The sequence below is a fragment of the Acomys minous genome, assembly GCF_964271855.1.
Source record: "Acomys minous genome assembly, chromosome: 16".
Taxonomy (NCBI): Eukaryota; Metazoa; Chordata; class Mammalia; order Rodentia; family Muridae; genus Acomys; species Acomys minous.
This window is the reverse complement of record NC_140498.1, coordinates 88,261,389-88,271,246: the sequence shown is the minus strand read 5'-3', so window position 1 is coordinate 88,271,246 and position 9,858 is coordinate 88,261,389. Positions and strand designations below refer to the sequence as shown.

General features: G+C 55.2%; 1 protein-coding gene across 5 annotated transcripts in view; it reads right to left on the bottom strand.

Annotated features, from left to right (window-relative positions):
• Window positions 1-275: 275 nt before the first annotated feature.
• The window catches only part of TPCN1 (two pore segment channel 1), a 57,348-nt gene continuing 47,765 nt past the window's right edge, over window positions 276-9,858 (bottom strand). For 4 of the 5 annotated variants that reach the window (XM_084762103.1, XM_084762104.1, XM_084762102.1 and 1 more), the window contains 10 exons: window positions 8,650-8,757; window positions 7,313-7,384; window positions 6,745-6,834; window positions 5,792-5,907; window positions 5,189-5,235; window positions 4,365-4,433; window positions 4,168-4,252; window positions 3,084-3,223; window positions 2,869-2,949; window positions 276-1,920 (listed from right to left, as the gene is read on the bottom strand). In XM_084762103.1, coding sequence (XP_084618229.1) covers window positions 1,798-1,920; window positions 2,869-2,949; window positions 3,084-3,223; window positions 4,168-4,252; window positions 4,365-4,433; window positions 5,189-5,235; window positions 5,792-5,907; window positions 6,745-6,834; window positions 7,313-7,384; window positions 8,650-8,757 — 931 coding nt within the window. In that variant the 3' untranslated portion in view covers window positions 276-1,797. Of the gene's footprint in view, window positions 1,921-2,868; window positions 2,950-3,083; window positions 3,224-4,167; window positions 4,253-4,364; window positions 4,434-5,188; window positions 5,236-5,791; window positions 5,908-6,744; window positions 6,835-7,042; window positions 7,075-7,312; window positions 7,385-8,649; window positions 8,758-9,858 lie in introns of those variants that run through there. The other variant, XM_084762105.1, reaches the window with a different exon arrangement.

Genomic DNA, 9,858 nt, shown 5'->3' with positions numbered 1-9,858 from the left:
TTTGCCTCACTGGGAAAAGCGTGGTCCCAGAGCTACCCCGGCTAGGCTGTGACACAGAGCCGCCGCTGGCCCTCACTCAGCTGAACTGAGGGAAGGGGTATCTGCGCTAGACCGGGTCCCAGTGGACATGACAGGCTGCAGATTGGCCTGCCAGCCCTCTCCCCCTCTGGCACCTGGCTGGTATGCGTTAAACCCAGAGGTTTTAGTAACTCTACATTGGGCCCTGCTCCCCTAGGCTGAGGGATACTTAAGATTCCCAGCGTTTAAGACAAAAAAAAGATTCCTAGGGCAGACTAAGGGCCTATAACCAGGCTGGATGCTCGAAGGCCCCAGGCCCTCTTTGGAGGCCTCCCTTCTTCCTGCTTCCAAATGCCACTCACACTCAGAAGCTAAGGCACCCAGCTGTGCAAATGAAACTGCTTCTCTGGGAGGGCGCTGTGGCCCAGAGTCCAGGCTGAGCTCCAGAGAGCCCTTTAAAGGGACCTCACTAGTCTCCTGACTCTCTGTGGGAAACAGTGGTTTTCCCAGGGGGCTGTGCTTTATTTAAAGTGAAAATATGCGCTTCCCAGCTTGCATTCTTCAGCTGTGGGACTGTGAAGGGACCTAAGCCTGCCCACTCCAAAGCAACAGCAGGTAGGGAAGGCCAGGTTAGCAGGAGTGCCAGGCAGAGATGGGAGCTGCTTCCCCAACTCTCCCCAGCCCTGGCTGCCTCTGCACCTCATCCTCTGGTGGACAGAGCAGTGGGATGAGGTGACCCACTCTATCCCCGCTTCTGCTGCCTTTGCTCCCATCGGCTTACCACCTTGTTGAGAGGTCAAAACTCCCACAAGGCACTGGTAGAAGGTGGCCGAATGCTCACCTGACACCCCCGACACACCGACACACACACACACACACACCCCTAGCTTATGAGAACCTTGAGGGAGGCCAATCCTCATTGTGCCTGGAGTCCCTGAAAAGCAGCTCCCCATGGTATGGTGGCGGCCAGGGACTGCAGTGCTGTGGCTCCCTCCTCAGACGGCATCTATTACTGCACTGTGTGAAGAAAGGGGGAGGGGCGGTGGCTGCCTTCAGCACCAGCTCACATTAACTGCTGAGCAGGTGACTTAAAGAAGGGATGGTGCTGTGCCCTGGCCTAATGCCTGTTGGCTTTCTCTGCTGGGCCTAGCTTCCCCAGGAGGCCGTTGTAGGGCTTCAGCAACAAGGATGGACTAGATGGCGGAGTGTGTGCGCTCTGCTGTCTGGTGCCATCTCTGTCCAGCAGAGGCCAGACTAGATGGCCCACTGGGTACTAGGCACTGATCTCTCAAGGGAACCTTCTGGTACTTTGTCATCTACAGACACCATCCTGCAGGATGTGGGGTTTCTTCCTAGTGGTTTTGTCCCTAATACTGGACACACACCTGTGGTGACTGCAGGACTAGTGGGGACAAGGCAGGAATAAAGCCTGAGGTGGCAGCAGGGAGGCAGTCACGTCCCACCTGTGTAGCCACTGGGAAAGCTGGCATTGCTAAGACATCACAGCCTATTTCAGGGGCTTCTTGAACAGAGGGCTTCCGGAGTTTCCCATGGTAGGAAGGACTCGGCCAGGCCTGGGCCTCTAGCTAGTCCAAGCCTACTTAAGGAGCTCAGGAAGACAGAATGAGGTGGTTCAAACCGGCCCTGGCTAGTCCTTCTGTCTCTGTGTAAGTATGTGCATATATATGAGTGTGTCTGCATACACACAGGCTGTCCATACATCGTAGTACGTAATACTATGGTGTTATTGCATAGAAGAGCTGGCTTGATGAGACCCGGCTAGGTGACAGTCTGGGAGCGCTGGCGACTGCCAGGGGGCTGCTGGGTGGCCGGTCCGGGCACGCTGCCCCTGAGCTTCTGCTGCTGCTGCTCCTGTTCCCTGGCGTGTTCCTCATACCACTCCTAGAGAAGAAGCAGGTGCTTGGGGCGGGTGGCTTGCCTGCCCGCCATCCCACTCCCCAAGCTGAATTGAGGGATACAGAGCCAAAGAGGGGCCGCAAAAGAACCTCTGCTGGGGTCAGCAGGGGGAACGGTGGAGGCAGAGCCAGCTGCTTCTAAGGCCTAGGGCACTCAGGTAGGGCAAGCATTGAACTGCTCTCCCATATTTAAAGAAACAGGACATTTAGAGCCTAAAACATTCCCCAAAGTCTGTGCCCCTCATTAGCAGAAGGGAGGCTGACGCCGGAGTGGCTGGGCAGGCTAAGAGAGGGTGCCAATGGCCTCTAAGATGCCTTGAGCTGCCCCATTGCTCTGCGAGGCACAGACTGCTCTGTTGCTTGGGGTGGGGTCAGCGTCAGTGGCACCAGTGGCCTCCACATCCGTAAGGGAGCCGACCACAACTTCCTGCGACAATGAACTGCTGCATTACTCTGCAAGAGAGCCCAAGCTGGACTCACCCCACTGGGTTCTGCAGGAAGGGCATGGTGCCAACCCACATGGTGTTTATATGCTTCTAACAGCTGCCAGCATGGAAAGATTGGGAGATGGTGGGGGGAAGGAAAGGGAGGGAGAGAAGGAAAGAAGATTGATTTTATCCTTCTTAAAACAAATAGCAAGGCCCCTGTTCCCATCAGGCAACGGGCAGGAAAGGGGAGCGGCCGCCCTGCCTGGGTAGCAGGTCCTGGGGGGCTCTGGTCTCTTCCCTCCTGTCATTCAGATCTCTAGAAAGAACCACAGGGGGCGGGGCACTGGACACTCTCAAGGGGCAGCATGGCCATGTAGTGGACTGGGTGGGAAAGTGGCCACCCAGGAATGCTGCTGCCAAGGGCCTTGGTCCTGAGTCCCACAGAGGACACAGAGCCTTCCTGAGCCCTCCACCAGAAGGGACCGTCCCAGGGTGGCGACCCCTACCTGGATCTCCTCCTGGTACATCTTCAAACTCAGGTCACTTTTGGTTCTTGATCTCCGTCCCAGAAAGACCAAAGAATTTTGCTAGGGAGGAACGGAAGGTCGTGAGTCATGCATGGCTGCGGGTGGCACGGACTCACCTGGGGCTGGGCCCTAGGGTGCCACCAGCTTGAGATGGCAAGTACCACTCTGCAACTGCAGAACCTACGGCCCGTTACCTGGTATTTCTCCATCTGAGAGAGGGTGTCGAGCAGCCGGGTGACGTCGGAGGAAGTACCCCGCACCTCGCGGTAGAGCTCCAGGATGGCCAGAAGCTCTTCTTTAGACAGTTCTTTCTCAATGATGATGCCACTGTCCACTGAGGGTGGGGAGAGCCAGGTCCCATAGCTGCTTCCCCCCATGGTGTAACTGGGATCTTCCCTCCCAAGCAGCACCCACTCCTTGTCCCAGCCACTGGCGGTCCCTCCCTCCCCTCTTCTCCCCTCCATAACGTGCATGCCAAAAGTTTACAGGCACTCAGGGCATCAAGGAGAACCGGGTGTGACAATCTCAACATAGGGTATACAGAGTGGGTGGACCATCTCGAGGCCAGCCTTGGCTACCTAGCAAGTCTGAGGCCAGCTTGGCCTACATGAGCACTTATCTCACAGAGGGCATACAGGATGCAGAGACAGGAGGATCACTTACATAGTAAACCTGTCTCTAATCACACATATTTTTGGGTGTATATAAAAGCAGCTAGCTCGGGGGCTGGAGAGATGGCTCAGTGGGTAAGAGCACTGGCTGCTCTTCCAAAGGTCCTGAGTTCAATTCCCAGCAACCACATGGTGGCTCACAACCATCTGTAATGAGATCTGGTGTCCTCTTCTATAATGCAAGGAAGAAGTGAACACAGCCTGGCGACTGAGCTGCAGAAGGGATACTGTTCACATCTGCAGGGAAGTTCACACATGGGAGGCCGGGAGCTGTGGTGGTCTGAGTGTATTACAGAGCAGTGTGGGCGCAGAGAACTGTAGGAACTAGGAATTCACACTGGGAATCAGGAGCTGCGGGGTATTATGACAAAACACAGCCCTGGACAGAAGGACATGTTCTTTGGGTGTTGGCTCTTAGCAGTATGTGCAGGTCAGTCTGTGCACGGTTGGGAGGGGGACAAAGGGCCACTCCTCCCACAGCCTTCCCCACTAAGAACGAAATGATGGCAGCGGCTTGTTTTACATTTAGAAACTGTAAACACTTTTCTGCAATTAGAGTTTTCTAGCAGCGGGGACAGATGAGACTTAGGCAGACAAGCGTGCTAACCTTCCGAGTCCTGGCTCTTGCGGCTGTAGTTCATGCGGAAGACGAAGGCCTCCAAGATGAAGGCCACGATAATGGTCATCACCACCTGGCCAGGGAGAGGCAGCGCGTGGGTGCCGTGGCCCCGTTAGGCGAGACGCTTCCCCTCCTCCCCGATGCTGCAGCCCAGAGGGACCGTGAAGGGCTGTGGTGGGACCTACCATGGTCACGATGTAGAAGGTCATGAAGTAGAGGCGGCTCCAGTGGGAGGTCTGCGAGGTGACGCCTTCCTGGAGGGGGCAGTGAGTGAGCCCAGGCCCAGAGCCTCAGCTCTTCCCTGGCCCTCCTTATGTGGGCCACCGAGGTGACGGCCTCTAACTCCCGTTATCTGAGTGTTCCTTTCTGCAGCATCAGCCCCCAGCCCTCTTCAGCATGGCCGACTAGAGGCTGGGCCAGCACAGATAAGTCTTTGACTGGAGAGATTTTTAAGAATGGGGATGGGGGGGGGGGGGGGAAATGACTGGAGAGATGGCTCAGAGGTTAAGGGCACTGACTGCTCCTTCAGAGGTCCTGAGCTCAATTCCCAGCAACCACATGGTGGCTCACAACCATCTACAATGTGATCTGATGCCCTACTCTGGCCTACAGGTATACATGCAGCTAGAGTACTGTATACATAATAATAAATAAATAAATCTTAAAAAAAAAAAAAAAAGAATGGGGCCGGGGACTGCACCCACCCTCACCATGCTCTTTAGATAGAGACAGAGTCTGGACTACAGAGATCCTCCTGCCTCAGCCTCCCACGCAGCTGACACTACAGGCACTCACCACAGGGCCTGGTGTGACACACTACTGACCAACAGATACCCAGAGGCTGTCTGGGTGCACAAGGCGGTGGGGCAGCCAGCACCACAGAACTGAGGGGTGGTGTCACCCACAGTACATGATAAAGACCCTCCCACGCCCATGGAAGAGAAATGCACCCTAGCCCTGAGTGAGAACAAGGGTGTGTGTTGGGGGTGGGGGGTGGGGCAGAGCTTACCATGATGATATACCAATTGTTGACAACTGTGAGCTCAAACAAGGTCACTGGAAAGGAAGGGAGTACTCTTCAGACCAGTGTCAAAGGCCCTCTCCATCCCCAAACTATCCCCCCCAAAAGGCGTGCCCTTTGCCAGAAGAGCCCATGGCAGGGCCAGGTCTGGCTGCAGCTGGTGGTGAAGAGAAAGCAGCAGACTCGACTGAGTATAGACTGGAGAAAGAGGAGCTCTCCCTTCCCTCGAGAGGCCGTGTCCAGCCCTCGCCATCATCAGGCTTTTGCAAGGAGCTAGTGAACAGAGAGGAGCCCCAGGGCCTCGGTCAAGAGCTGCGACTACTGAAATAGCACTTGTGTGCTGGGTTGCCTCCGATGGCACTGACAGGCCACGCCATGTTGACACCACAGCCCTCCAGCCAGGGCCTCTTATCTCTGTCACTGTGAGGTCTGGTGCCTAAGCAAGCCTGGATCTGCCTGTTCTCCAACCACCAGCGCTGCAGTAGAAGGGACCCTAGGAAGGCCGCTCGGTGCCTAGAGGGAGAGGGAGGGCCTTCTGCAGCTCTGAGCCAGACCCCTTAGGTCCTGGAGGATGCTCCAGGCCTCACTCACCGAAGCTGTTGAGGATGTTGTCAAAGTTGTTGAGATAGTAGTAGCCTTCCTCCACTTTGGTCTTATTGTCCACTGTGTGGTTGATAAATCGGTAGGCGTCAGCCACAGTGCTGGTGCTAACAAGGGGGACATAAGGGCAGGAGGGTCATTGGATGACTGAACACCTTCACTAGGCCAAGTGTGCAAACCAAGATCTGGCTAGGGGGTCTCCTTGTCTCTCAGTGCCCCCCCCATATCCTGCCCCATGTGCCATCACTGGGCATATCTGCAACATGCTAAGGGGGAGGTGGAACTAGTGAGAGATGGGGGCTCCCTCTGTTCCCCCAAGCTTCTCTGGAGCACTGCCCATGTGTTCCAGCTTTGACACAGTTGTCCCTCCTGGAGGGGACCCTGTCTGCCACATTCTAGCTTCATACTCTGTTAAAACCCTTGCTGCCCACACCACCAGGGGGCTTGCTAGCAAGGCCTGATAGGTACAGGACCCTGAAAGAGAGGTCTGGAATGTGCACTTGAGCACCATGGTTGACCATCATTGTGGGCTCTAGGTGCAGCCCTCAGCTGGATATATGCCACGGTCACTGGTTACCTATCAGTGCTCAAGGCCGAGTGGGCCAGTCTTAAGTGGACACAGCAGTAGTGGACCATGCTCATTTCCTTCTGGGAGGGAGGAATGGGTAGAACCAGAGGTGTCATCCTCTCTCTTCATGCCTCATCCCTGTCACCTTCTTGTCATGTGTCATCTTTCTCTAGTCTCCTCAGTCCCAGCATCTCCTGGATCAGGGGTGAGGGTTGCTCTCATTCTGGGGAGGCGTGGAGGGGGGTTGTGGATCGAGACCCCTGCTAGGGACGGGTGACACTGGCTGGCTCCCACACTGTCACTCAGCTGTGTACTCCCAGCCTAGGATCAAAGGCCATGCTGTGCAGGCTCGGGGCCACCCACGGCCTATGCTTACTTGCAGCAGTTGTGGTACAGTCGCCCGTTGAAGAACTCCATGCCCACGATGGCGAAGGAATAGTAGAAGGTTAGCAGTGTAAGGCCGAGGCTGGGGAGGCAGAGGGACAGGATAGTCAGGGCAGGAGGCGGGAAGGGTGGCTGCAGCGCGTCCTGGTCCCCCGGCACTGACTGCGGGAGGCATGCCCCTAGCCCCGGCCAAGTGACCACCGAAAAATGCCTGCAGGGGAGGGGCCGTGTGGCTCATGGCAGGGGGACACTAGGGACAGACGGCCCTTGACCAGAGATGCACCCCTTACCTGTGAAGGTAGGCTCACAGGTGACCCCTTACCTGTGAACGTAGACACAGGTGGTGAGTTGACAGCCTCCTGCCCTCCCCACTAGACAATTCAGCCAGGCCACTGCTGCCAAGGGGACCTGTGTGGTCCAGACTCTGTCTCTTTGAAGACCCCCGCCCGCACACCCCTGAAGCCAGCCCTCCTGAGATGCCTCCTTGTTCCTGCTTTCCCTTGAACCCCTAACACAAGCCTTATGCCTCCTGGACCTGCAGGCTGAGAGGAGGGCAGTACCTGGCCATTCGTGGCAGCAGCTCAAACATGGTGTCCAACACATTGCGGTAGCGTTTCTTCAGTTTAAACAACCTGGGGCAATGAGAACCCTGTGTTGTTGGGGCTATAGAGGCAGGGGCATGGCCACAGCCTACTTCCTCAGATGGGCCAGAACCTTGTAAGCCCTCCTCCTCCTCTAGACCCCATGTCAAGCCAAGACTGAGAAACCATGCATAGCTGAGCTCACTTCCCTCATGACTCAAACCTTGGCACTGGACGGGACAGAACCAGGACACTGGGGCAGGCCAAGACCCTCTAGGGTGTCACCAACTGTGCTAGCTTCATATCATGTTATGTGTAGGTTTGTTTGTTTGTTTTTTAATGCAGCAAGGGGGCTGGAGAGATGGCTCAGTGGTTAAGAGCACTGGCTGCTCTTCCAAAGGTCCTGAGTTCAATTCCCAGCAATCACATGGTGGTCTACAACCATCTATAATGAGATCTGGTGCCCTCTTCTGGTGTGCAGGTGTAGGTGCAGGCAGAACACTGTGTACATAATAAATCTTTTTTTAAAATCGCAGCAAGTCCCTACTGGAGTGGGCAGATGAAGCCAGCAGCTCAGACAGAATGACAAGCCCAGCCAGGAAAGGGGTGCAAAGTCACACTCAGAGACTCCCAGTTAGAGAGGTGCAAAGAAGGGATGAGCAACAGCGGACTTGCCCTGGAAGGAATGGCAGGAGTGGGGATATTACAGGCAATCAAGGCAGCCCTGACTTCTGAGGCTCCAAGAGCCCACATCCCAAGGAAGGCACATAGGCAAGGGGGGCTCCAATAGGGCCTCACTAGACCTGAAAAAGTGGGACCCCAGTGGCAAAGTGCCCAAGAACACAGGTTGAAACAGGAAGCAATGACCGGGGATGTCCCTCCAGTCACTCAAAGGTAAGATGCCCTAGGGCTGGAGAGATGGCTCAGTGGTTAAGAGCACTGTCTGCTCTTTCAAAGGACCCTGGTTCAATTTCCAGCACCCACATGGCAGCTCACAACTGTCTGTAATTCCAGTACCAAAGGATATGACATCCCCACACCAAAGCATAAAATAAAAAAAATTTAAAAAAAAAAAAAAAAAGGTAAGATGCCCTGACTAAAGATGGGGCAGGTAAGTGGTGTGGCTCTTCCTGGTTTGCAGGCTGGGCTGTTCTGCCCATTGAGAGCATCGGGTGCCCCTATCCTGCATAGCACTGCTAAAGATGGGGGCCCCTGCTACTAGCTAGGAAACCTCTTGGCCAGTTCCAAGTGTTCTCACCCTGCCCCCCCCCCCCGCCCCGCCCCGCCAATGCCCATTTCCAAGCCCTGCTGGTCACCTCAGCAGCTGAAGGGGACGCAGGACGACAATGAAATAGAAGGGCTCCATGTTGAGTGTCAGCGCGAGCAATCCCAGGAAGGCAAAAGCTGTGACGGAGAAATCAAACCTGGGGCCGGGGAAGACGCCAGTTTGTCAGTGACATCACAGCTCTTAGCTGGCTTCCACAGAGACCTGACCAAGCACAGTGCGCAGGTCCACAGTGCCCAGGACAACATTCCACAGTTGGCCATTCCCCTAGCCACCACTTGGGTCTGAGAGTCACTCTCGGGCATTCTGACTCCAGGGCCTGCGTGCCTAGAAACTGCCTCTGTGGACCGTGTTGCTCTTAGGGCAAGGCAGAAGCCCCTGGCTGGCTGGCCACACTGGGAACTGAAGGCAGGACTCAGACACATCAGGCAGGCACACACCCTACTGTTCTTGTAGGACACAGGGCCCGGGATGGAACCCAGGGCCTCATGTGTGACACACAAGTGTCTGCAATGTCTAGCCCATTCATCTTTTGTCCTTTGTTCCCCCAGGTTCCTGCCTTACTATGGTGTCTCTGTGTTGGTCAGGCAGACCTTGGACTTCTGCCCTGAGTGGTGATGACAGGTGGGCCAACGACCCTGATCTCGTCCTTGCTCTGGCTGTGTTGTATTTTGATGACCCAAGCCCTCGTGAGTGTGGTCTGACTTCACACACGAGTTAACTTTAAAATCAAGGAGGGTATGGCGCCTCCAGAGCCACAGTGAGGCCCTGTGGCTCTTTTCATTTGCTTTTGCTTCTTTTTAAAAAAGGGTATCTCCACAGTGTGGTGGTGGCACACACTTTAATCCCAGCACTCATGAGGCAGAGGCAGATACCTTTGTGAGTTCGAGGCCAGCCTGGTTTACAGAGTGAGTATAACAGACAGCCAAAGCTACACAACAGAGAAACCTGGTCTCAAAGAAACATTTTAAAAAAGGACAAAAGGCCGAGCGTGGTAGTGCATGCCTTTAATCCCAGCACTCTGGAGGCAGAGGCAGACAGAATGCTGTGAGTTCGAGGCCAGCCTGGACTACAAAGCAAGTCCAGGACAGCCAAGGCTACACAGAGAAACTCTGTCTCAAAAAAACCCACCACCACCAAAAACAAACAAACAAACAAACAGACAGACAGACAAAGGAAGACAAAAACAAAACGGGCCGGGCATGGTGGTGCATGCCTTTAATCCCAGCACTCAGGAGGC